General features: G+C 40.4%; 1 protein-coding gene and 8 non-coding genes across 9 annotated transcripts; 8 read left to right on the top strand and 1 right to left on the bottom strand.

Annotated features, from left to right (window-relative positions):
• Window positions 1-31: 31 nt before the first annotated feature.
• fermt3b (FERM domain containing kindlin 3b) lies at window positions 32-26,984 on the bottom strand. Its single transcript, XM_022203274.2, has 15 exons — window positions 26,711-26,984; window positions 25,168-25,292; window positions 18,082-18,315; window positions 5,947-6,063; window positions 5,294-5,462; window positions 4,648-4,750; window positions 4,446-4,553; window positions 3,789-3,923; window positions 3,494-3,540; window positions 3,212-3,336; window positions 2,693-2,799; window positions 2,331-2,546; window positions 1,957-2,081; window positions 1,286-1,427; window positions 32-850 (listed from the first exon to the last, which is right to left on the bottom strand). The coding sequence occupies exons 2-15, from the start codon at window positions 25,289-25,291 to the stop codon at window positions 671-673; spliced, it is 1,932 nt and encodes a 643-aa protein (XP_022058966.1). The 5' UTR covers window position 25,292; window positions 26,711-26,984; the 3' UTR covers window positions 32-670.
• Window positions 8,115-8,186, top strand: trnaw-cca (transfer RNA tryptophan (anticodon CCA)). The gene has a single exon. It is a non-coding gene; the product is annotated as a tRNA-Trp (tRNA).
• Window positions 8,827-8,898, top strand: trnaw-cca (transfer RNA tryptophan (anticodon CCA)). The gene has a single exon. It is a non-coding gene; the product is annotated as a tRNA-Trp (tRNA).
• Window positions 11,426-11,497, top strand: trnaw-cca (transfer RNA tryptophan (anticodon CCA)). The gene has a single exon. It is a non-coding gene; the product is annotated as a tRNA-Trp (tRNA).
• On the top strand, window positions 14,577-14,648 carry trnaw-cca (transfer RNA tryptophan (anticodon CCA)). The gene has a single exon. It is a non-coding gene; the product is annotated as a tRNA-Trp (tRNA).
• trnaw-cca (transfer RNA tryptophan (anticodon CCA)) lies at window positions 16,216-16,287 on the top strand. The gene has a single exon. It is a non-coding gene; the product is annotated as a tRNA-Trp (tRNA).
• Window positions 21,125-21,196, top strand: trnaw-cca (transfer RNA tryptophan (anticodon CCA)). Its single transcript has one exon. It is a non-coding gene; the product is annotated as a tRNA-Trp (tRNA).
• On the top strand, window positions 23,199-23,270 carry trnaw-cca (transfer RNA tryptophan (anticodon CCA)). The gene has a single exon. It is a non-coding gene; the product is annotated as a tRNA-Trp (tRNA).
• On the top strand, window positions 23,836-23,907 carry trnaw-cca (transfer RNA tryptophan (anticodon CCA)). The gene has a single exon. It is a non-coding gene; the product is annotated as a tRNA-Trp (tRNA).
• Window positions 26,985-27,181: the final 197 nt, after the last annotated feature.

Genomic DNA, 27,181 nt, shown 5'->3' on the forward strand with positions numbered 1-27,181 from the left:
TACGACCATAAGGAGAGAAGACAAGAGAAAATGAAAACAAAACTGCTGTTTTTATTTTAGTAGATGCTTGTTTATTCACACATTTATGTGGTGGTGAACATTTCATATTGGTATTTACTTTTGCAATAGTATGGCTGCTGTAAAGTGACAATAATTTCTCATAAAAGTCTAAGTGAAGATGCATTTGCAGCTCTAGACAAAAAGTTTTCCACCTGAGCAACGCTGATTACAATACTTGATAGAGTGAGCTGAAAAAGAGAAGTCGCAGCTGGCTGATTCGGCTGTTGATTTTACATTTCTGCGAGTTTGATTGTCAAGCCTGCTGATCCTGGAGCAGATGCCCAGCAGTTTGGCTCAGCAGCAGTCCATCCTGAAGGGAGGCGGCGAGTCAGCAGGAGGACGACTGGAGTCTCGAACTGTCTGGACACGTTAAGTCTGCCTTTCACTGATGTAGCTTACAAATAATTGTGCTTCTCTGTGCTGGGAACAAGACCAGACACCGATGGAAGGAGAGGCTGGGTTTAAACTCATCTACAGTGAACAGAACATGAGATTTTGACGTTCTTATCTTGTTGCGGCTGCGTTTTCCACCTGGGTTTTCCACTGGTGAGACGTGTAGGGGAAGTGATGGGGTCTGAAGGATCAGTTTGTTTGTGTGTGCGTTTCAGTCTTAGAGAGCTTCATGGCCTCCGGTCAGCTTGTGGAAGAGCTCCTCGTTTAGCGTGTCGCTCTTCTCACGACTGCGCGTCGACATGAAAATGTAGCCTCCAATAAACTCATGAACGATCTTGCAGTCGGCAGTCACACAGCTGAAGGCAATGTTCACGTTCCCGTCAAACTCAATGGCCATCTGGATGAGTCAGAAACACACAGTTAAAAAGGAAAGCTTAATTTGGGGAATTCAAAAATATGAGCAATAAAAGTATACAGACAAAATACAATGGTAACATTCTAATATATAGCAGTGATTCCTTTTTAAGTTCTTTCCTATAAAAAGTATTCATTTCATTATTTTGTTAATGACGTTACCCATTCAGACACTTTATTACCACACTGTCAGTGTGATGTGAGGAGTTAAGTGTGCAGCTAAATAAATTCTTGGTTTGTAGGTCAGTGTTCTGTTAGATTTACTTGTTTTGATTTGTGTAATAACATTACGGCATAAGACATTGTGTATTTAATGATGAGAACCACTGCAGCTTTTTCTTGATCTAATTTTGCAACAGATAACTCTGGACACAAAAATGTTTGAATAATGATGCCAGAAGCCTGGTTGGAGTCTGACCTGTCGTATGTCCCAGTTTACATTCCACTGCTTCATGGTGTTGTAGCGCCAGGTCTTGACCACATCACCCACTCCCAGGTCGATGCGGATCAGGCGGTTTGGGGCAATGCCCAGTACTTCGTCTTTTCGGCTACCCTTGAATCTGTTGGGCAAAAACACATTTTAGCTTCCTCACTAAGTTTTCTGTCAGGCTAGACGCAATTCAGTAGATGAATTTCTGAAAGCTGTAAAGTTTGAGAATCTGTCTGAACTGAAACACTGTCTGTGTGATGTGAGGAACAGGCAGGTCCTGCTCCTGTAGTAGTAGTGTCAGCATATATTGTCATAGTTTCCCTTGAAGGGTTTAATATTCACTTTTTTTACAAGCTAGATTTAGCCAAATTGATCAGTCCTGCCCCAGATGTTGAAAGTTAGCTTTATATTTTTTGCAATACCAGCGGTATATGCTGTATCTTGAACTGCATATTCCCCTACATTAACATCTTTGCTTTTGTTATGTTGTTAAAGGATCCAGAACTCTTGTAGCATATTTACAGATTTATGTCAACAGCTGGATGTAAGAGTAAGTGTCAGAGCTTTACATTAACCTTGTCACACTGAATTTCATATTTGATATGTTAATTGACACAGAGTCAGTATTCAAAAACTTTAAATTAAACTTTAAACTTAACCTGACAACAACGTATGAGAGTCCAAAGTCAGGCAAGGCCTGCCAGATCTGCAGGAAGCGCATCACTGCATCTGTCAGTGAGAGCTGAGCCACGTTCTGGTACGCGTCCAGGATCCGAGGGGTCAGCTGGAAGAGAGAGCACAGGCTAAAAGGTCAGGGATAATTATAGTCTTGCTGCCTTGAGCAAGTTTTTGGAAAGTTTGAAGTTGCAGAACTGTTCAATTAGCTCAGCAGCACAAAATCACTGTAGGGTTCTGCTGTTCAGAAAAATTTCCACACAGTATTCAGGATCAATAAATACCCTGCTGTAGCTACATCACATCTGCTTTTTTTTGCCTTCTAGAGTTTGTGTAAAAATTCCACCTCCTCGTGTACCTGTTTGGGTTTGTACTTCTTATGGTAGCGCGGTGATACCAGACTGTGAGTATTGATGCTTTCATCGCCGGCAGTTGCGTTGCCGTGGGAGTTGCTCTTCTGCATAGCCAGGAATGATCGGATGCTCTGGATCTCACTCTGGAAACTGCTGTCTGCCAGACTTTTGCCTTTGGAGGCCAGCCGGCATGCAGCCATCCACTGAGCATACTGCTGCTCCTGCAGGGCCACAGACAAAGACGGAACAGAGACAGAGAGCCAGGTGTGACTGTGGTCAGAGCTGAGATGGTGAGGCAAACACAGAGGTGGTGGAAAAGACAGTTTGTAGCAGCCAGAGATGAGGTGAGATGTGTGCGTGGCCTCACGTTCTCACAGCGCAGATAGACCTCGTTCATGCCTTCAGGTGCCGGAATCAGGAGTCTGATAAGGAACTTCTGCGATGCAACGTTAACGTCTGGAGCCACCTCGCATCCTGTTTGCAGGACGAAGATCAAAGCAAAGTTAAATACTGCTATTTGACACTCATAAGTTAACTTTAAAGAAGAAATATGGAGGAAAAGACAGAACTCTGACATGATGAACACTAAATCAGATTTTATTCACACCAACTGAACACGCTACCTCACATTCAGTCATTTTTTAAAGTGATTTCTTTGTTTTTGAAGATATCTGAAGTAGTTGTATAATACTGATCTAGGATTAGCAGCAACCACATTAACTTGTGTGCACTGAGGTTTCCTTGTAAGCATCACTTTATTGTGTATTTTTCAGGCAGTAACGGCAAAAAACTGAATTAAATGGCTGTTAAATGGCCACTAGCCGATAAATACTTAATGTTAATGGTGTGACTGCATGAAAATATCTCAGTAATACACATTCAGCACCTCTGAGGTTGATCTGTTGAATGGGCTCTCCAATGCTCTCCTCTTTGCTCTTGAAATAAGAGATGGACGTATCCTGGAACTTAAACCAATACTGCTTGTATCCCTTCAGTGTCAGCCTCTTGGGCCTGAAACATACAATCACATTGCTCAGTTTCACTAAAACACTTCTTGTTTTCAGGACAAACAATTTAGAAAATGGAAATATTACAAATACATGCATATATTTCTGGAAAGTGGAGCTTCATTGCTTCATTTAAACTCTGGTTGGAAAGTAAATCTCACCGGAATATCTTCAGATAGTCACATAGTTCTGGTGCAGTCATGGTTTCCTGGAAAAACACATTTTTTTCAGCTGTTATAGTTGCAGTTCTTCTTAAATGATCTTTGGTTCTGTTTGTGTCATACATCCCCTATGATATATTTGAAATCAAAGCATGTGTCAAACTGTTAAAGTACAATCATAATATAATACATTATTACAAATTCCTGCCCCTGTGATATCCCATAACATGAACTAAGTCTGCTATAGGTCCTCCAGTCGCAATGACAGATAACGACGTAAAAATAAATGTCTGACCAGCAACTCGGACGCGGAGCTGTTCTCTCCCTCCATCTTGACTTCCAGCGACATCAGAGCAGACTCCAGGTCGTCCATGGCTGCGTTGGTGCTCAGCATCTGGGGCTCCGACTGAGCCACCTTACTGATGTGGTACTGCATGAATGTAAGGGGAGAGACAGACTTAAGTATGTATGTTACAGGTGAAAACTCAAATTGTGTGCTTATGCTGCACCCTCTGAAGGATATATGGCTGTTAATGGACGAGTCCTGAATCATCTGTTTACTCAAATTAGCATGTAAGTTTTTGTAAAAGTCAGGTTAAGTGTAGCATTAAAGAAAAAAACACTCCAGTAAAGCCTGTGTTATTCACATTGTCAGTTGTTTTGTTAGTCTCTCAAGTTTTTGTGGTTTTATCATCCAATGAAACGTTGCCTGGATTAGGAGCTTATCTGTATTTACTTATTAAGGAATACAGTTTACTTAAAGTGTGATTGACTAAATCTGAAACTGACTCTGCATAACACTGGGTGTTACCTGGTGTCTGTAATAAATATCTCCTACCATGTTTGTGTATAAGCAGGGGAACATTTGAACTTTAGAATGCTCCCCTGTCCACTTCCTAAGCTTCCTAAGCACCACAGCATGTATTTCCCCTTCAGCAGCTGTATTTCCTACCTGCAGAGCTCCGAAAAGCATCATCTCCTCCTCGGTGCAGTCGATGTCCTCCAGCAGGATGGCCCAGCGAGCCTGTTCATACAGCTGGGTCAGACGCACAACATCGTACTGCAGGGGATGAGAGGAATAGGAAGTGTGTGGTCAGAGGAGGGATGTAATGCCAGATGCATCCAAAAGCATGTCCACACACTCAAACACACACCTTGGGTTCTATATCATAGAAGGCAGAGTATTTGAAACGTAGCCAGAGTCGGTCGTTTTCTTGGATGCCCTGCTGCATCAGACAACGGGATGAGTCCAACCACCTGAGAGGAAGAGACAGAATATGTGTCTATTTTTAACATAATGCATTACATATAGAATAGAAAAGAATAGAATAGAAAGGAATAGAATGGAATAGAATAGAATCACTTTATTTATCCCCGAAGGGAAATTCAGAATCACATATATGTTCATATATGTGATAAAAAGCAGAAGAAAAGTATCTCTGAGAGCTATCATATAACTGTTTTGAGGCCCCAGCATAAATAAAGCTAATTCTTCAGGAGAAGATTCAATTTTGGTATCACTTGTTATAAAAACACACATTTTGCGAAAATAGAAGAGCAAAAACATACAAAACTAAACAGAAAAAAAACCCTGACTGACATGTCTACATGCATTCCCTTTAAGATATATTTTCCATTTCACAAATTCTTTTAACAAGAAATCAACCCCAGAAGAACCAGGCTCAGAGAGGGTAGCTATCTGCCTCTAGTTGGGGCAAGGTAAGAGTGTAGAGACCTGAATGATGTAACTCTCAATCAGCTGTGATGTTGTAATACACATTAGGTTAATACAGCATATACCTGCCATTGATGTGGGCCTTGTCCACCACACTGGCGGGGCGGTACTGCTTGGCTATGACCTCAGGGGCAGGAGGAGGCTGAGTGACAGACAGCATCTTGTAGATGGCCTCCATCTGAGGTGAATCAACAAAGTGAGCTGGCATGCCGTTGTACAGACAGGGCCGGGACACTGCAAAGAAAGTAGGGCGGTTACAGTCAAGTTTTTCAGAAAGCCTATCATTAAATATCTGAATCTCTTATAGTTAGATAGACAGGACATAGCTAAACTCGTACAGTAACCTTTAGATACTGAGTAGCTTCCTGGCTGTCAGATGAAAATAGTTTATGCTAGTTATATTTGAGACTTGTATAATTAATCTTCTTCATTGTGACTGGGGCCTCGTCATCTCAGAGACTTAAGTGGTTATTTAAGATATTTATTTCTGAGATGATACTATACATATTAATATGCTGTGATTTGTCTAAAAACATCCAGGACATTCAAGCATGTCCTGTACTGAAGACAGACTGCACTGGTTTAATATCAAAGCACATCTGAGGAAACCGAGGACCAGTTTTTCAAGCCTTTTGCTGTAACTAAACAGAAACGTTTGCTGAAAGTCATCATTTGTGGACATTATGGCTGTAGTGTAGATAAAGTGTGCTGAGTGTACCCGAGGAAAGGGGCACCTCGGTCAGGTCGTAGATCTCCTCGGCCAAGTCTTTGTCCTTCTTCTTCTTCTTCTCCTCCACAGGCCGAAGGAGGGAGAGTTCCTCAGGGTGTCGGATGTCTGTGGAGGTAAAAGAGAGGAAATGGAAGCAACAGTAATTAGTTTTATTAATCACAATATGTTATGATACTGACAGACATATACTGCCTGACATGACCCAAGAACAGTATATGGTTTTAAGTTGCGTGAGCTGATGGGCGGAGCTTTTATGTTCAACTTCATGTCAGTGTGTGGCTGTGGTGCAACGGTAGCGCGTCTGATTCCAGATTAGAAGGTTGTGTGTTCAAATCACGTCAGGGTCAATTTGTCTATTTCTTAATCAGAAACCTTGGTATGTTGACCTAAGTGATAATTAAACACATATGTCTTGTTTAGCTGTGCAGCATCAGTTACCATGGTGATCTAGAGGACAGAGCCAGTTTAGTGACATTGAAAACTTAAAGCTCAGTCTCACTAACCCAGTAATCTTACTTTGTTGGGCAATCCTCATGTACATGCATCCCAGTTATGGGTCTTGATGAAGAACTGAAGATCCAGAGGACTGCTTTAACACTGATTGCAGTGTCACCAAATGGCGACATTGAATAATCAGTTATTTAAATGTAATCCATACTCATTAAAACTCAATCAACATGTAATTATTAGCATTGTGTGTCTTGCACAACAATGTTGATGACAGAGCAATATCAGAGCAATACTGGGAAATTACCACCATCGGTGGTCAGTGTTTCTGTCTAGCTGATGGACCTCAGCTGATCATTGCAGCCTTTGCTTATACATGTGTGACTCTGTGGTGCAACGGTAGTGTGTCTGACTCAAGATAAGAAGGTTGCGTGTTCAAATCACGTCAGGGTCAACTTGTTTACTTCTTAATTAGAAACCTTGGTATGTTGACCTTAGTGATAATTAAATACATATGTCTTGTTTAGCTGTGGAGCATCAGTTACCATGGTGATCCAGAGCAGTGGTTCTCAACCCTGTTCCTCAGGACCCCATGTCCTGCATGTTTTAGATGCGTCCCTGCTCCAACACACCTGACTCAAATGATCAGCTCGTTATCAGGCTTCTGCAGAGGCTTGATAACGAGCTGATCATTTGAATCAGGTGTGTTGGAGCAGGGAAGCATCTAAAACATGCAGGACATGGGGTCCTGAGGAACAGGGTTGAGAACCACTGATCCAGAGGACAGAGCCAGTTTAATGACATTGAAAACTTAAAGCTCAGTCTCACTAACCCAGTAATCTTGCTTTGTTGGGCAGCCCTCATGTACATACATATCAGTTATGGGTCTTATCTGTGGTGTGGATCATATAGTGATGAACATAAAAACCACGATTTTTAAGCAGCAGTGTGAACAAATAAACTGTAGAATCACAAAATAGGTGCAATCAACAAGTAAATGATCTATCAGCTCCCAAAATATTGTCATTCAAGGATAAGGTGAGCAGTTTTGCCAAGTGTTTGTTCTGGTGCTGATGAAAGTAATATTACAAACATGCAACAAAATATTCCAGTGATTCTTTAACTGGCTGAAATTAGTTTTACTTCACCAGCAAAGCATTGTGTTGTTATACAGCTACGAATCTACCAGCAGATTCAAAAAAGTTTGGGCCCTTTGTGTTGATGCTGGTGGTGAGACCTGAGGTGATCGCTGCACCTGCAGTTATTATCTCCGCCAAGGAGGTTATGTGACACCCGGCGTGTATGTGTCCGTCCGTCTATCTGTCTGTTAGCAAGATAACTCAAAAACGCCTTTGCAGATTCACATGAAATTTTGAGGGAATGTAGACTATGGTAAGAGGAAGAGCTGATTTAAGTTTGGTGGCAATCCGGAAAGGATCCTGGATTCTGGATCACTTTGAATTTTTTAGTATGTTTTAGTATGTGGTCCAAAATATCACAAAAATATCATAGGTTAGTATGTCGTCCAACAGTTTGGAACAAGGTGTCCAGATAGTTCAACTGGTTAAGAAGGTGATTCATAAACAGAACTGTGTCAGAGATGCAGGTTTGATTCCAGCTCATGATCCTTCACTGCATGGGTTTTCTGTTTTCCTCTCTATCCTTGGTGGAGGTCTGCACTCTCTGAGTGCTTTTCTAGTTGCATATGTGACTCTGTGGCGCAACGGTAGCGCGTCTGACTCCAGATCAGAAGGTTGCGTGTTCAAATCACGTCAGGGTCAATATCTCATGCTTCACCAGCTGTTTAGTGTCTCACTTAGGGTACTATATTGACACATCAAGGTCATCACAGTCTGGAGATCTCCTCTCTCAAAAGCTTGTCTGTCAGTTTACCACTACAAGTCGATGCCCTCCCTGCTTTACAAGCCTGAAAGAATGTACTTGAATGCTACACAACAGAAGAAGAACCAGTAAACATCTAACTCAAACCCACAGCCCACTGCAATGGTAGCGTGTCTGACTCCAGATCAGAAGGTCAAATCACTCCAGGGTCAAAATGTTTACTTCTTTATGAGAAAGCACAATATGTTGAAGTCTGTTGTGCTTATATAAACATCACTGCTTTGGAGTGACTCATGTAAACACGCTACATTTGAGTGTAAGTCAGTGATGCAGCCCATGACTCTTCGTAAATTTGGGAATCACATGACAAGTATGGTTTAATTTTCTGGCAGTATGATCTACGGCCCATACCACCTTGATTCTCTTTGAGAGAATAAATATAACGCCAGACACAAAACATCTGTCACTTTTTTTAAAATCAGAATCACACTAAATCCTCTAATTATATTCCTCAAATGCGCTAAATCAACATACCATTGTGTTGTTATAATGCTGTGCAGCCTTTGCTTCTATATGTGTGACTCTGTGACGCAGTGGTAGCGTGTCTGACTCCAGATCAGAAGGTTGTGTGTTCAAATCATGTCAGGGTCAACTTGTCTACTTCTTAATTAGAAACCTTGGTATGTTGACCTTAGTGATAATTAAGTACATGGGTCTTGTTTAGCTGTGCAGCATCAGTTACCATGGTGATCCAGAGCAGTGGTTCTCAACCCCGTTCCTCAGGACCCCATATCCTGCATGTTTGAGATGCTTCCCTGCTCCAACACACCTGATTCAAATGATCAGCTCGTTATCAGGCTTCTGCAGAGGCTTGATAACGAGCTGATCATTTGAGTCAGGTGTGTTGGAGCAGGGACGCATCTAAAACATGCAGGACATGGGGTCCTGAGGAACAGGGTTGAGAACCACTGATCCAGAGGACAGAGCCAGTTTAGTGACATTGAAAACTTAAAGCTCAGTCTCACTAACCCAGTAATCTTGCTTTGTTGGGTAGCCCTCATGTACATACATCCCAGTTATGGGTCTTATCTGTGGTGTGGATCATATAGTGATTAACATAAAAACCACGATTTTTAGGCAGCAGTGTAAACAAATAAACTGTAGAATCACAAAATAGGTGCAATCAACAAGTAAATGATCTATCAGCTCCCAAAATATTGTCATTCAAGGGTAAGGTGAGCAGTTTGGCAAGTAAAGGCCCTCAGAGAATTCAACATCTTCTGTTGTTCTTGTAGCTACTCACATGATGAACAAAGCAAATGTTAAATCAGAATAGGTTATGTTATTTAATGGTAGCATCCCAGTCATGGGTTTTATTCGTGGTGACCATATAGTGATGCAACATAAGTAACCTGATGGTTTATCCATGATTTTAAAGCAGCAGTGTGAACGAATAAACTATAGAATCACAAAACAAGCAACAGCCAGCAAGTTAATGATCTATCAGCTCCTAAAATATTGTCACTCAAGGGTAAGGTAAGCAGTTAAGCAATGCTACAGACATGTAACAAGATACTCCAGTGGCTCTTTAACCAGCTTAAATTAGTTTTCCTTTACCAGCACAGCCTTGTGTCATTATGCAATGATGAATCTAACAGCTGATTCTAAAAAGTTTGGGCTCTTTGTGTTGATGCTGGTGGTCTGACCTGAGGTGATCACTGCACCTGCAGTTGGTGTGTGTGTGACTCTGTGGCGTAATGGTAGTGTGTCTGACTCCAGATCAGAAAGTTGTGTGTTTAAATCATGTCAGGGTCAAATTGTGTACTTTTTCATGAGAAACCTCATAGAATTCAACATCTGCTGTACTTGTATCTACTCAGCTGATAAACAACCTAAATCAAGTTAGACTTTATTACTTAATGGTAGCGTATTCTGAAAATCAGTTAAAGATAACTAGGTTGATTAAGGTTCATTGCTTCATATGTTAAACACTTTGCACCAAGGAATTTGACAGAGTTATGTGATGATCTGCATATGGTTGTCCTTCTGTCTGTGCACAACATTACTCAAAAACAGAATCACAGATTTGGATGAGATTTTCTGGGAAGGCCAGAAATGATACAAAGACCAAGTGATTAGATTTTGGCAGTGATGCAGCTTATAGTCTGGATCCACGGATTTGTGAATGATTTCTGTGTCATTGTGAGATGGCGTCACGGCGTCTTTACTTGCGTTTCCATTACCCTTAGATATGCACAAAATGTAAATAGCGCAATAAAAAACTGGTAATGGAAACACCTGAATTTCGAAAAAGGACTAAAATATCGCTAAAAAGTTTTTATGCTCTCATGGGGTGGTTTTTCAGACGTTCCGATATTGAAAAATATCGCAAAAGTGCAATGGAAACACCTTTTCCGCAATTATACGTCACCGGACATGACATACCTGGTCACATGACCAGTTCTCTCGGAGTAAACATGGTATGGTGGACAGAAGTGGAGACCGAGACTTTTTTTGCCATTATTCTTGAGAAAAACATCACTGCCATACGAGACAGCAAAGAGCAGAGGAATGCAGAGTGTTATAAGCAGACAGAAGCGGAAAATCTTCCTGCAGTGAAATCTTGCGGGATGATATTTTACGAGAGTTACGATGCTTCTGCCCAGAACAACCTTCAATGGAAACACGTTCAAAGCGCAGATATACTTTGTCGAAATTTTAGAAATATCGCTTTTATTTTGCGAAAAACTGTAATGGAAACCCAACTACTGTAACCATGTCAACCACCGATAACTTCCTCAGCTGTCTCCTGACGATCACATGATTGCAATCCCACTACAAATTTTTTTAAATACCGTCTGTCAACCCACATTTTGACATGATTTTTTCATGCATTTGAACTCTTTTGTTTAATGGTAGTACATGCTGAAAAAAGAAGCTCTTCTAACTACTTTAGATAATGTAATTGCCTGCATTTTCAAGTCTGAGAGTGACAAACAGCATACACACTGGGTACTCAGTTAAAGCTTGGTACTAACATCCCCTCAAGCCCTGATTTGTTTCTGTCATAAATTGGTGTTCTCATAAAGAAATAAATTACAAAAAAGAATTGACACTTGCTAGTTCCAGTTTTGGGAAGACCAAAGCAGATCAGTGCACCTACTATAGCTTCTTTTGTGACTCTGTGGCGCAATGGTAGCGCGTCTGACTCCAGATCAGAAGGTTGCGTGTTCAAATCACGTCAGGGTCAACTTGTTTACTCCTTCAAGAGAAACTCAACATCTGCTGTTGTAGTTGTATCTACTCAGTTGATCAGAAAATAAATAAAAGTGCACTAGAAATTAGGTGAAGAAAAGATTGCTTCAAGTACTTTCTGAAACAATCAAAGAAAAATATGGCAATATTGTTTATTTGGACATTTGTTAATTGGCAGTAAAAAGGAGAATAATAGACTATTTATTTATATAGCACCTTTCTAGAGCATAAAAGTCACAAGGTGCTTTACAAAAGCATAAAACAACAAGGCATAAAAACACAAAGTAAAAGCAGAAATCGACATAAAAAAGAGATAAACATACAACAATGACAGATAGGCAAGTCTAAAAAGATGGGTCTTTAGCTGCTTTTTAAAAGTGTCGATAGTGTCCGCTGATCTTAGATTTAGTGGGAGAGAGTTCCACAGAGTGGGTGCCACAACCTCAAATGCGCAGTCTCCTTTAGTTTTCAGCCTTGAACGAGAAACTACCAGCAGGCCCTGATCAGAGGACCTCAGAGACCTGCTGGTGACATAAGACTGTAACAGATCTCTGATGTAGGCCGGTGCTTGACCATGCAGAGCTCTGTAAGTGACCACAAGGACTTTAAACTGTATCCGAAATTTAATGGGGAGCCAGTGAAGAGCAGTTAAAATTGGAGTGACATGGGACCTTTTGGGGGTCCTTGTCAGCAGTCTGGCAGCGGCGTTTTGGACCACTTGCAGGCGAGCCAGAGACGCTTTGCTGAGGCAGGTAAAAAGCGTGTTGCAGTAATCCAGACGTGATGACACAAACGCATGGATTAACATCTCCATCTCAGCTTGAGACACAATGGGCCTGAGTTTAGCTATGTTCCTCAACTGGAAAAAGCAAGAGCGAATCAGTAATTTCATATGTTGATCCAGAGTCAGAGCCTGGTCCACAGTGACACCAAGAATTTTAACGGAAGGTTTAATCATGGAGGTATGGAAACGTAAACCATCTTTGATCCTAGGGACAAGACTTGGAGGAGCAGAGATAAGAAATTAAGTTTTGTCAGAATTTAGCTGCAAAAAGTTATTAGCCATCCAGTCACTTAGAACTGACAGTGAAGCAAGGTTGTGGGGCTTAAAGGAAAAATAAAGCTGAATATCATCAGCGTAGCAATGATAAGAGATACCTTTAAACTGATTTATGATTTGCCCAAGAGGAAGCAAATACAAGGCAAATAGAACTGGACCAAGGACTGAACCTTGGGGCACATCGCAGCGGAGGGGTTTCGGTGAGGAGGCGAAATTACCAACAGAAACAGCACAGCTCCTGTCAGAAAGGTAGGAGGAGAACCACTGCAGGGCTGTCCCCGTCACACCCACCCACTGACCAAGTCTCTCTATCAGTATACCGTGGTCCACTGTATCAAATGCTGAGCTGAGATCCAGCAGCACCACCACTGAACAATCTCCTGCGTCACTGCGCATCAGGAGATCATTAGAAACTCCAAGAAGGGCAGTTTCTGTAGAATGCAGCCTTCGAAAACCTGACTGAAACTTATCAAAATGCAGTGCTCATCTAGAGCAGTTGTAAGCTGGTTTGCAACCACTTTCTCCAAGATTTTTGCAACAAAAGGCAGCTTGGAGATGGGCCTATAGTTCTGAGGTAGAGAAGAGTCTAGATTTGATTTCTGGAGTCGAGGCTGAATAACAGCATATTTGAAATTAGCAGGGACACAGCCAGATAACAAAGAGGTGTTAATTATAGAGACCACCGCGGGACCAATTGACCCAAAAACATCTTTAAACAAAGATGTTGGTAGGACATCAAGAGAGCAAAAGGTAGTTTTCATACGGTTAACCAAGTTAGAAAGTTGTTGCAGGGTTATAGGAGAAAAACTCTCCAGGATAGGCCGCCGAGAGAAGCAACAACCAGAGGGGGCAGGAGAGGGGACAATATTTGATCTGATGTCATTAATCTTGCCCAAGAAAAAAGAAAGAAAATTTTCACATTCCTTATCAGAGAAAATTGGTACAGTAGGTGATACTGGGATAACAATATTACCAATAGTCTCAAATAACACTTTGGGATTACGCCAGTTATCAGACACAAGCCTGGAGAAATACGCAGCTCTGGCATCCTTCACTGCATTATTAAAAGATGCTAAAAGCTCTTTCAGAGAAGAATAGTGGACATGCAGTTGAGTGGATTTCCATAGGCGCTTGACCCTTCGACAGTCTCTCTTCAGCGAGCGAATACTGTCATTAATCCAGGGGGCGGGCTTGGTTGGGGGGGCCTGTCTTGTTTTGAAAGGGGCCACATCATCCAGAACAGTACGGCAATGTTCATTAAAGGAATGTACCAAGGTGTCAAGAAAGGAAAATCTTCTAACTACTTCAAATAATGTCATAGCCAGCATTTTCAAGTCTGAGAGTTACACAGTGTAAAAAAGTAAACATTTGGTAACGCCTTCATGAGATGCAGCAGTAGGTTCAGCTCTGCAATCCTCAAAAGGAGGATGTACAACATTTGCATCAGCTAATAAATGAATAAAAGGCTTTAGAGTCCAGTTAAAAATGCTTAATTTGTCACATCATTGCAAGCATTCCTCCATACTACAGAATTCAACAAAAAGAACTTTCTAATATTCAACTTTTAAGAAACTACAAGGTGCAGGCTCTAGTGCTGGTAAGACCTGAGGTGTGTACTATGAAAAAAGTTGAATGTTCTTTGCCTAATGACTCGACAAAACCTGAAATGCCAGTCAGTGCTAATGGGTATCCCAACAGATGCACCAGATGAGTTTTTCTATCGATTTGCTTTTTTTTGCTTGGTTTGCTGTCAGATGTTGTGCAAATGTCGTTGTTGTGGCATCAGAACAAACATCTCTACTTGCTACAGTACTCTTCTTAATACAAAAGAAATGCTGCTAGAATACAACTTAATGTGTTAGTTAAATGTCACTCAGCTCTCATGTGATAGCACAGCCTTGTGTCGTTATACAATGATGAATCTAGCAGCTGACTCTAAAAAGTTTGGGCTCTTTGTGTTGATGCTTGTGGTCAGACCTGAGCTGATCACTGCACCTGCAGTTTGCATGTGTGTGACTCTGTGGCGCAACGGTAGCGCGTCTGACTCCAGATCAGAAGGTTGCGTGTTCAAATCACGTCAGGGTCAGTTTGTTTACTTCTCCATGAGAAACCTCATTGAACTCATCTGCTGTAGTTGTATCTACTCAGTTGATAAACAAGCTAAATCAAATTAGATTCAGTTATTTAATGGTAGTGCATTCTGAAAATCCGGTAAAGATCACTGGGTTGATTGCTTCATATGTTAAACACTTTGCACCAAGGCACATGGTGGAGTTATGTGATGATCGGTCCTTCCGTCTGTGCACAACATTACTCAAAAACAGAATCACGGACTTGGATGAAATTTTCAGGGAAGCTCAGAAATGATACAAAGACCAAGTGATTAGATTTTGGCAGTGATGCAGCTTATAGTCTGGATCCACGGATTTGTGAATGATTTCTGTGTCATTGCAAGATAGCAGGACGACGTCACTGTAACTTTGACAACAAATGAACAGTTCATCAGCTGCCTGCTGACGATCATGTGATTGTGATCCTACTACAAATCCACCGCTGTGTGGACTTATCGGGACTTTTCCATCAGAAATTATACAACGACTGAGCAGGCGTGGCGAAGTACTGCACTCTCTGAGTGCTTTTCTTGCTTTGTTTTTTTTTTTAAAGCTGCCTGTCAACCCACATTATAACATACCTTTTTTCATGCATTTGAACTCTTTTGTTTAATGGTAGTACATGCTGAAAAAAGAAGCTCTTCTAAATACTTTAGATAATGTAATTGTCAGCGTCTTCAAGTCTGAGAGTGACAAACATAGCATACACACTGGGTACTCAGTTAAAGCTTGGTACTAACATCCCCTCAAGCCCTGATTCTGTTTCTGTCATAAATTGGTGTTCTAATAAAGAAATAAATTACAAAAAAAGAACTGACACTTGCTAATAGTGAATTTTTAGGAGCGTGAATGGTATTATTTAACTGTATATGTATAATTGTACAGGATAGGCAATAGATTGTTTCCAGTGTTGGAAAGACCAAAGCAGATCAGTGCACCTGTGGTAGCGACTTGTGTGACTCTGTGGCGCAATAAAATCCTGACACGCCTTAAAATCCCACAATCATGTTGAGTCTGTCACTACCGATGAAGCGTACCTTTAATATAAAAAAGCTTAGAATATAATAAAAGATTATAGTAATGATGTTGCCCTATTAAAAAAAAACATGAGTGCCCCTGCTAGTGTTTGCTTTGTCAGAGCACCTTCCTGCCACTTATCTGAGTTTTATCTGTATATAGCAATATTTGTACGTAGCTAAAGTAACCTGCTTATCTGGATTCTCACACAGCTGTGTGACACAAGCAGCAATCAGCAGCTCTGGGATTTATGTACACAATTATTCACACATTGCAGTTACTGAATAATGAATAGACTGTGAGTCCTACACACTATTTGGGACTTCAGCTTGTCAACCCATTTTCTAGCATGTCTTTTCTCATGCATATACATTAGAGGCTGTGTTTGAATGACAATCTCTCTGGAACTACTCAAGATAAAAGCCTGAAATTTCCACTTGAATGCCACGATGGCATAGAGTCCTTCATATTGTGTTCTTGTATCCCTTTTGAGCTGATTATAGGATCTATACATCAGTGTTTGCAGACTCTGTGGTGCAATGGTAGCACGTCTGACTCCAGATCAGAAGGTTGCGTGTTCAAGTCACGTCAGGGTCAGTCCTTCTGCCATTATAATGTGACTCTTGAAACAATAATGCTGACATTCACCATAATGCTATCTTGGTACTACAATTTCCAACAATACGTACTTCAACAGAAGCTGCATCTGAGAGACTAAAGGATCCTTGTAGAATTTTTGACCTTCAGTAGCTTAATGGAGCCGCTTTTCTACAAGTTGGTCCTCATTCTGATTGTCTTGTATATGAGCATGAGGCATTAATACGGGTGAAACTACCAATGTTGTTACACCATTCCAGTGATCTACAAGTGGCAGTAACACAACATGATATGCAGCAATGTGCCATCAGAGGCAGGGAAGAAGACTGCAAGGTTGTAAACACAGGAGTGAAGAAAGCAGGATTTATGATACTTAATAAATTGGTTTTGCAAGTGTTTTATGAGGATGAGGGTGCACTTGACATGTTTGTCAAGGATACATAAAATGCATTTTGGTGAGTAACACGTAAAGTTTTTTTTGTTGTTGGTAGAGGGGGCTCTCTATACCATTATACGGGGAAAGAGTAGAGGCATGACATGCAGCAAATGATTTGGCTGGCCAGAAATCAAATGTGGAGTGCACCTTAACCGCTCCAAGACAAAACAGCTTTAGTGTCTGCTCATCAGGCATTTAATGTCACCTTTAATTACCTTAAGCTTTTTGTTGTCACCTGTTTATTTGGCACTATTTTGTACTTCACTATTTGCACTGTTTTATTTTTTCAGTGTATTTCATATTGCACTGCTGCTGATTGCTGTGAGTTACCGCACAAGTTATTTTTTTAAAGTATTTTGCACAATGACAACAAAGTCTCTGTCTACCTTTGAGTCTTAAGGTAGTCTTAAGTTACAAAAACTTAATTAATTTTGTTTATAATCTTAAAAAAAAAACTTTGCCACATCATTTTCTCTGGACAGCATTTCTGTATTTTAATTACTTAATCTCAGCCAGCCTTCTGCATTAGAAAGGCACATAATCCCAAAGGGGAAGTCTTTGTCCTGTTTGATTGCAGCTGTAAGTAAAAGCAAACCCTAAAATACAAGATATATCCACCAGTCTGTTACATTATTAAAACCACTGACAAGTGAAGTGAATAACGTGGCACCTGTCAACTGGAGGATATATTAGGCTGCATGTTAACACTGTTCACAGGAAAAATGGATGAGTGAATGGATCTGAACGCCATTGACAAGAGCCAAATAGCAATGGTGAAACGACTGGAGGCCCATGTGCATGTTCCTCCTTTTTATTTTAGAACTATTTGCTGCATTAATACAAATCGTAACTTTCTTAATTTGTATCTTTGCATGCCCTAAGCTACTTTTCTGCTGACAGATTTCATTATTTCCCCCTGCCTGCTGCTTTTCAAAACCTTTCCAGTCTGCTGTCACCTCCTGGGGATTTCTGGTGAGGAATTGAGACCAAGAAGCGCCAGAATTAGACGAAATGAAAGCACGAAGCAGATGGCGAAGGTTTTGTTTTCTGGAAGTAGTGTCTGTGTGCTGTTACAGCCAGTTACATGGCAACATATTAATGAGACACTTTTACACATCTCAGCGACTAAATGGGTTGTGAAGAGCGATATTACAGTGCGAGTACTTTCAGTTAGGAAGACGACTGAGAGGGAGAGGTGAGAAAAGGGACAGTTTTGAAAACGCTTTAGGTGTCGTGGACACAGAAACTACAAACACTATTAGATTTGAAGAGCAAAGTCAATAGATGTTTTAGTATTAAAATCAAATATCTAAATAAACAAAGGCAGAAAGTGAGAAGGCATGGAAGACAGCACTTACTGAGCATTCTGCAGATACCCATCACAGTCTGGAAGACAGGACAGGAGAAGGAGGCCCGCAGCCTGAGGGTGATGCCGTTGGGCAGCCCCAGTTTCAGGGGCTTGTGTTGGGGCATAAAGACCAGGCGGGCGTCGGCGTGGATGCCATATTTCTCCAGAGTCCAAGCTGTCCGCAGGAGCCACTGCTGCTTCTGGTCCCACCACAGGGCATGGTCCGACCAGTCACGCTTGATTTCTGAGGACAGACACAAAACTGTCACTATAAACAGAGAGTTAATATCCATTTGTTTTAAGCACTGATGTAAGGAACCTGTAGTTGTCTTCTTTAATCATAATGACACTGAAACTCTTTTTTAATAACCTTTTAATAATGATACATTTTAGTTACTTTTAATGGCATTTTAAGGAAAGAACTAATGGAAGGATTAAACATTCAGGTCTTTTAATGGACTTTTTGCACCGCTTGCTTGAACAAAAGTCACAAAATCAAGCTTCTCTATTAAACCGATTTTTCACATGTAAATCTTATTCTGCAGGCCATTCATCTGACAGCCAGAACAAATGTTGTGAACTTACACCCTCCCACTGATGTTTGGCTTCAGTGGTATTCATTACAATGGACCAGTTTACTGACTCAGACTCTGATCGTGGAGGACGGTGATGAAGTGTCAAATATGAATCATCTTTGTTTGTTTGTTGCTCATCACTGATGAAAAAAACTCCCCTGGTGCTATTTTATCCAGTGACTTGAGTTTTGATGTGACTTTGCTAATCAGATAATGTCATGATGCTAATCAGAGAGCGAAACTCTCCTCCCCTCCGGTGTCACTCCTTGATCCCATCACACATTTGCTGTTGATAACTGTCTTCTAGAGCTGTGATCTCACCATCTTTAATTCTTTAACATTGTAAACTCTGCTCCTAGACCCCAGTGACCGTAGCTGTATTTAAATCATCTCCCTAGCCATGACCATCATATAAAATATGATATTTTGCTAAGGTTCTGTGTCAGCTTACCTTCGCAGACCCCTTCTCTGTGGCTGTAAACCCACCGTATGCCAGAACACCAAGAAAAAAACCTCACTGCAGCAAACTTTGGATTAGAACTAGAACAGTTGTGTTATGCTGGAATGCATCGTGTTGAAATGTGCTTTAAATATATGAAACAAACACAATACAAATATTGGAAACAAGTCAATATACTGCTTTTAATTTATGCACATAGACCTGTACAATAAAGCAGAATTGTCATTTTCCTGACAGTTTCAACAAAGAAAAAAAAAATCCGGCAAATGAAAGTTGAAATTTATGGAAGAGCTGTTATCTTGGATTATATTTGATTCCTACCAAATAAAAAAGCCAACATCCCATTAAAAAAGGTGCTCAGTAGCGCATCAACATACTCTATAATTTTACTAATAATGTAACTGATTATTACATAACGCTAATGTCATAAATCCCTGTAGCAGTTTAGAAGTTGTCTTGTTCACTGTTAACCAGGGCTTTGATGGAGGAGTGGAAAGTTCTCAATTATTCACACTAATTAGTTGAACTCCTGAGGGGAGGAACTGTACTTCCTCAGCACTCTAAAGTTCTCTTATTTGAACAAAGCATTGTCATATCTTGTAAACCTTGGCTTAACACCAACTTTCTGATCAGAGTTGGAGGGTTTTCACATCCATGCTGTGAGTGACCTTAGAAATAATGTTAAATTAACAGCTGATGGTCTGTAAATTACTTCAAAATTTAAGACTAAAAAAACCTATTTTCTTGTTTTCTGTTTTTACGGAACAGTTCCAGTGTGAATGTGGAGGTTTTGGATTTGGCGGAGCCCATCTGAGTAACTAAGTGTAACCTCATATAGCTGGTGTTAGCCAGTTACATATTTTTGTTACCAAGTACGCAAATGGCAACATTGAATAATCAGTTATTTAAATGTAATCCATACTCATTGAAACTCAATCAATATGTAATTATTAGCATTGTGTGTCTTGTCCAACTATGTTGATGACAAATAAAATAAAATAAATAAGCAATCAGGGTAGTTAAGACAATCTTTGCTATGTTTTATGCAACTGAAGCTTCCTCTTGTTGCTCTTTTTAAGCAACAGTCTTCTTGGTAAGAGAGTCCATACACACTGAGAAATCAATTTTACCTCACTATCATTGCACTATTACAGCAATACTGGGAAATTACCACCACCAGTGGTCAGTGTTTCTGTCCAGCTGGTGGACCTGAGCTGATCATTGCACCTGCTGTCCTGTATGTGTGACTCTGTGGTGCAACGGTAGCACATCTGACTCCACATCAGAAGGTTGTGTGTTCAAATCATGTCAGGGCCAAATTATTTACTTTCGCATGGAAAACCTTCATATGCTGAACTTTGTGGTACTTTAATACATGATCAGAATTGGGGAAAGTCACTTCCAAACATCACATTTGTACATGAGTCAGTGATCTAAAGCGCTACTGTTTCTCAATTCTGTGATCACATTTCAGACAAAATAAAAGTAAAGAAGTTAAATCCTGACTTTTAAAAAAATTACCAATAAAAGTGTGACCTATTCCTGTTTTTGAGTAACGACCCCAACACTACATGTCAGACCGAACACTAATCAGGTCTGTCGCAACAGGAGAATTTAGACTTGTTCTATCAACAGACACCAACCAGTTTGCCAAGAGATAAAGGAACAAAAATGGACTCGTGCAGTGACAGTGCATCTCACTCTAAATCGGAGTGTGTTTTTTTTTCAAATTGTGTCATTGCCAGTGTGTTTGTTTATGCGTGACGAGCCTCAGTATGTTGAACTCTGTCATACTAAATAAGTGCAATCATATATGTAATACACAACAAATGCTAATCAGTTTATGAAAATAAATGAACCAAACGTGCAATACTATGCAGTTTAATTAAAAAGTCTTGCCCTTTATTTGTGATATCAACAATAAATTTACATTAATAGGTTAGGCAGACACTCTGTGCTGGTCTGACCAGGTAATGGACAAACCTGGGACTTCGTGCACCTGTTAGACTGCTTTGTATGACTCTGTGGCGCAACGGTAGCGCGTCTGACTCCAGATCAGAAGGTTGTGTGTTCAAATCACGTCAGGGTCAATATCTCATGCTTCACCAGCTGTCTAGTGTCTCACTTAGGGTACTATATTGACACATCAAGGTCATCACAGTCTGGAGATCTTCTCTCTCAAAAGATTGTCTGTCTGTTTACCACTACAAGTAGATGCCCTCCCTGCTTTACAAGCCTGAAAGAACGTACTTAAATGCTACACAACAGAAGAAGAACCAGTAGTGATCTAACTCAAACCCACAGCCCACTGCTTCCAGGTGAGCCATTGAGAATAAATAGCTCCTTCACAACCCACCAGGTTTATTGACTTTATAGAGCCGCCTCTGGAAACTCTAAAATGTCTTATTCATGAGCTACAGTAAAAAAAAAAAAGGTCTGCTGTTTGCTGCAAGAGTGAACACAAGAGTCTTCATGAACTCCCAGCGCATGAAGAACTGAAGATCCAGTGCTGCTTTAACACTGATTGCAGTGTCACCAAATGGCGACATTGAATAATCAGTTATTTAAATGTAATCCATACTCATTAAAACTCAATCAACATGTAATTATTAGCATTGTGTGTCTTGCACAACAATATTGATGACAGAGCAATATCAGAGCAATACTGGGAAATTACCACCATCGGTGGTCAGTGTTTCTGTCTAGCTGATGGACCTCAGCTATGATATTGACATTGATACTGACATTGAAAACTTAAAGCTCAGTCTCACTAACCCAGTAATCTTGCTTTGTTGGGCAGCCCTCATGTATATACATCCCAGTTATGGGTCTTATCTGTGGTGTGGATCATATAGTGATGAACATAAAAACCGAGATTTTTAAGCAGCAGTGTAAACAAATAAACTGTAGAATCACAAAACAGGTGCAACCAGCAAGTAAATGATCTATCAGCTCCCAAATATTGTTAATTAAGGGTAAGGTGAGCAGTTTTGCCAAGTGTTTGTTCTGCTGCTGATAAAAGTAATATTACAAACATGCAACAAAATATTCCAGTGATTCTTTAACTGGCTGAAATGAGTTTTACTTCACCAGCAAAGCATTGTGTTGTTATACAGCTACGAATCTACCAGCAGATTCTAAAAAGTTTGGGCTCTTTGTGTTGATGCTGGTGGTGAGACCTGAGGTGATCACTGCACCTGCAGTTATTACACATGTGGCGCAATGGTAGCGTGTCTGACTCCAGATCAGAAGGTTGTCTGTTCAAATCATGTCAGGGTCAAATAGTTCACTTTCTCATTGAAAAACTTAATATGCTGACCTTTGTGGTACTTTAATACATGATCAGAATTAAGGAAAGCCATTTGAAAACAGCACATGAGTCAGTGATCTAAAGTGCCACTAAATTCTGTAACCACATTACAGACAAGATAAAAGTAAAGAAATTAAAGCCTGACTTCAAAAGAAAGTGGAATCTATTACTGTTTTTGAGTAACGACCCCAACCACCGCACATATCAGACCAAACACTAATCAGGTCTGTTGCAAAAGACAGTAGTTATTGACTTTATAGAGCCGCCTCTGGAAACTTTAAAATGTCTTATTCACGAGCTACACTAAAAAAAGTTCTGCTGTTTGCTGCAAGAGTGAACACAAGAGTCTTCATGAATTCCCAGTGCATGAAGAACTGAAGATCCAGTGGACTGCTTTAACACTGATTGCAGTGTCACCAAAAGGCAACATTGAATAATCAGTTATTTAAATGTAATCCATACTCAATCAGTATGTAATTATTAGCATTGTGTGTCTTGCACAACAATGTTGATGGCAAATTAAATAAAATAAATAAGCATTCAGGGTAGTTAAGACAATCTTTGCTATGTTTTATGCAACTGAATCTTCCTCTTGTTGCTCTTTTTAAACAACAGTTTTCTTGGTAAGAGAGTCCATACACACTGAGAAATCAATTTTACCTCACTATCATTGCACTATCACAGCAATACTGGGAAATTACCACCACCAGTGGTCAGTGTTTCTGTCCAGCTGGTGAACCTGAGCTGATCATTGCACCTTCTGTCTTGTATGTGTGATGTGTGACTCTGTGGCGCAACAGTGGCGCGTCTGACTCCAGATCAGAAGGTTGCGTGTTCAAATCACGTCAGGGTCAATTTGTCTGCTCCTTCATAAAATTGGACAATGTGTTGAAGTCTGCTTAAAAATGTCATTATTGGGGAGTGACTGGGAGCATGATCTGCTGCGAGTACTACCTTGATTCTCTTTGACTTGTAATTGTCACAGTGGAGTTGGCAATTCTCCTAGTAGACATTGCAATTGCTAACCCTAACCAGTTCAGTAGAATTGGCATCTCTCCTAGTTGAGATTGCAATTGCCATTGCCAATTCTACTGTGACATAATCAAGCTTCACTTTTGCCAAAGTGCTTTTTAGTCTAGTTGTCACCAACTGTCTTTGTAGTAAGACTCAATATTCTGAAACTAAACATAATGCCAGACACAAAACATCTGTCACTAAAACAGAATAAATATTCTTTAGCTTCAAGCACCGATGTGTGAAATCTATAATTTCAAACTGAATCCTTTAAATTTATGCCTTAAATACTCTAAATCAACATACCATTGTGTTGTTATAATGCTGTGGATTTACCACCATGTGTGGTCGGTGATCATCTGATGAACCTCAGCTGATCATTGCAGCCTTTGCTTCTATATATGTGACTCTGTGGCGCAACGGCAGCGCGTCTGACTCCAGATCAGAAGGTTGCGTGTTCAAATCACGTCAGGGTCAATTAGAAACCTTGGTATGTTGTCCTTAGTAATAATCAAATACATATGTCTTGTTTAGCTGTGCAGCCTCAGTTACCATGGGGATCTCGAGGACAGAGCCACTTTAGTGACATTGTAAATTTAAGGCTCAATCTCACTAACGCAGTAATCTTGCTTTGTTGGCCAGCCCTCATGTATATACATTACAGTCATGGCTCTTATCTGTGCTGTGGATCATATAGTGATGCTAACATGTCACCACAAAATTGGAAAACATCGGTGTTAGAGCATGCCTCTAATGTCGTCTATGTGACCATTAGCTTTGATCATAGACCCATATGATGCATTTTAATACAGCAGAATGTCCAATTAAGATGTTTTCAATTTTGAGTATTTTTATGTTTCTGCTGTCAGACAATAGAACGAGAATGAAGTAGTGACACAGTCCAATTACTCACTTCAGCAATATTTCCAAGCTGTAGTTCTGCAACACTATACTACTTATTTTAGAACCACAAACTCCCCAAACATGAGTTAAAAGAATAAAAACTATGCAGTGAATTTGGAGATATATCCAAGTAAAATGGTCACACATTTATTCACATCTGTGCAGTGAACTGTTTTGCTCCATGCTGTCAACCACAGACTCAGAGAGAGTCTTCTTCCTGAAGAGGGCGTGGTCAGTAGCATTTAGAGCTACAGACACTGAAACAGCTCATTTAGAACAGAGCTGAAACAAGAGGTTATATAGTCATGGTAAAATAAACCATCATTGCAGTATTTTGAGCTGAACATTGAAGGACCCATTCTGGGGACGTGAGAAACTCATTAATTTGCTAAAAAGTGCACAATATGGGACCTGTAAAATACGTAGCGGGTGACAGTTAGCATAAAAAAACTGGATGTTAATGTCCATCCATCCATTATCTATACACCGCTTAATCCTCATTAGGATCGCGGGGCACTGGAGTCTATCCCAGCTGACTCTGGGCAAAGGGGCTACTAATGTTGTGTCAGAAATTTGATTGTGACTTGTTGCTATGACCAGAAATCCTTTTTGTTTTTACTTCTGAATGGGGAATGAAAGACTTCATGAAATGTTGTGCTCTGATTGATGAAATAAATTACTATAAATCCAGCATTACTTGCATGCATGCTATAAAGTGTTACCTGCACATTACACGTGAATTCACATGTAAATAATGACCAATGAAAAACCTGTTTTAGCCTATGCAGTGTCAGAGAGAAAAAGTAACAGATTAAGACAGACAGTGTGACGTACGTGTCTTTTCCACCAACTTGAGGATAACCCCTCCGACGTGGAGGTCAGAGGCCACGCTGATGGCGACAGGTGGGGCATCAGACCCCAGGTCCTCCACTGTGACTGACAGGTCCCACGCCGCCATGCTGGGAGAAAGAGAAGAAGAAGAGAGTGAGAGATAAATCCAGGAGACAGTTCTGACAGAGCAGAGTCGACAGCAGAGGAAAATAAAGCAGGAGAGACAAACATGGGGAGAGTGAAGCAGTGAAGGAAAGGACAGCTTTAGAAACACTGTCCAACTGATAAACTAAAATGAAAGGATGCTCAGCAAGTGCTCTATTATGTGTGACAAATGTCTTCGTGTGTGGTTTTGTTTAGTGCAAATATGTGACAGCTAAGACGAAGACAAGAAGAATGCGAACAAGACTTGTAATTAATCATTTCAGCGAAATCATTCTTCTTAATTAGTTTCTCTTCACATTGATTAAACTGCAAACATCAGGTTTGACATGAAAAGTGCTTGAACATGTCGTGAAGAGTTATTCGGTGATTATTATTTCATAAATGTCAGAAGTGTGCAATTATGCACTTTGATGCATTAGTAAGTGGTTCGTTTGGCTAAAAAAAACTACATTTGAAAATGTACTAAAAGCAAGATCATAACAACATTAAAATGTGAAATATGAATGATGATTTCACTTCAAATATATATCTTAATGTTTCCTGCATTTATTTCATACGAGGGTATGAAAATGATGAACACAAACATTTATAAGTCATTTTCAGGAATAAAACTGCTGTGAAAGTTGAACTGATGATGCTCTGACTGTAAAAACTAAACTATATCGTAGAACATATGACACACAAGATACGAAATGAGACAGAGTGAGGATACATGACCTGTCAATCTGACTTCTGCCAACCAGCTGTCAGAAAAGAGACTTTTAACCATTGTTCAGTATCACATGATGCTGAATAACACACACACACACACACACACACACACACACACACACACACACACACACACACACACACACACACACACACACACACACACACACACACACACACACTCACTGGATGGCATGTCCAATTTGATGAGCACTTCCTATTTCTGACTTGAACTATCACCATGGACGCACACTTCCGCTTTCTGGCCCGCCCAAGGCAAAAAGTTCAACCAATGCTGACACAGTCTCTTTCTGAATGTGCATGAAAATGTAAACCCATCTTAAAGCTATTACATTTCAGGATTAAAAGATGTCTTTTTTTCCCCCACATATGGACATTTTCAAAGACTTTTATAGTCAGTGACAAGCTAAGATGATCGCTGCACTCTCCACACCTCTTTTGGAGGCACAAATTACTTCAGTTGCATGTTTTTAATTTTAAATTCTGATCTGACTAATTGACCCTTTTACATGACATTTTGATTTGACCATCAACGACTACTGATGTGCATATTTCTCCTCATACATACATACATGCCCTACCCTAACTCTCCTCATGCTTTCTCTCACACTGTCACACGTTCACAGACACACACTTCAAAAGACAATACCGTCAGTCTCCTCTGTCCAAGGTTTTCAAAAATGCAAACTGGGGAACCCCTGTGCCTTTGTCAAGATCTCTGATGAAGTTTCCCAGGTTTTCTGTGAGAATATGCAGCAGTTTCACCCCTCCAGGGCTGGGCCGGTTGTGGTCTGTGGAGCTGTGTCTGTGCTGCTTGTGTCACCCCTGTCAAGAAAGGCTTGTTCCTTTTTTTCGTCAGTTTCCGCCAGCCGGAAATGTGAAAAGGGTTCAAGTTTTGACTGACAGGCCGTGAGAGTGTTACATATTAGGCAAAATGTGTGTGCATGTGCAAACAGCATATGTGGGAGGAAAGGGACAAAACATAGAGAGAAAACATGCATTAGAATTAGTCACATTGTAGGTTCGTAACCATAGCATTTATTTTTGTCAGTGGAATTTACATTTTGTGCAATTTTGTCGAGTTTTAACTGTAGTATTTAAAACACTCTGAAAAATTCAC

The sequence above is a fragment of the Acanthochromis polyacanthus genome, chromosome 10 (genome assembly GCF_021347895.1).
Source record: "Acanthochromis polyacanthus isolate Apoly-LR-REF ecotype Palm Island chromosome 10, KAUST_Apoly_ChrSc, whole genome shotgun sequence".
Taxonomy (NCBI): Eukaryota; Metazoa; Chordata; class Actinopteri; family Pomacentridae; genus Acanthochromis; species Acanthochromis polyacanthus.

Bases quoted from the DNA above. Each gene is read 5' to 3' on its own strand.
- fermt3b (XM_022203274.2), bottom strand. From the start codon at position 25,291: ATGGCGGCGTGGGACCTGTCAGTCACAGTGGAGGACCTGGGGTCTGAT. The intron at 3,337-3,493 runs GTGAGATTTACT...TGTATGTTTCAG, and splicing joins GACTATCTGAAGATATTCCG to GCCCAAGAGGCTGACACTGA. The intron at 2,547-2,692 runs GTGAGGCCACGC...GTGGCCCTGCAG, and splicing joins TCTATCTGCGCTGTGAGAAC to GAGCAGCAGTATGCTCAGTG.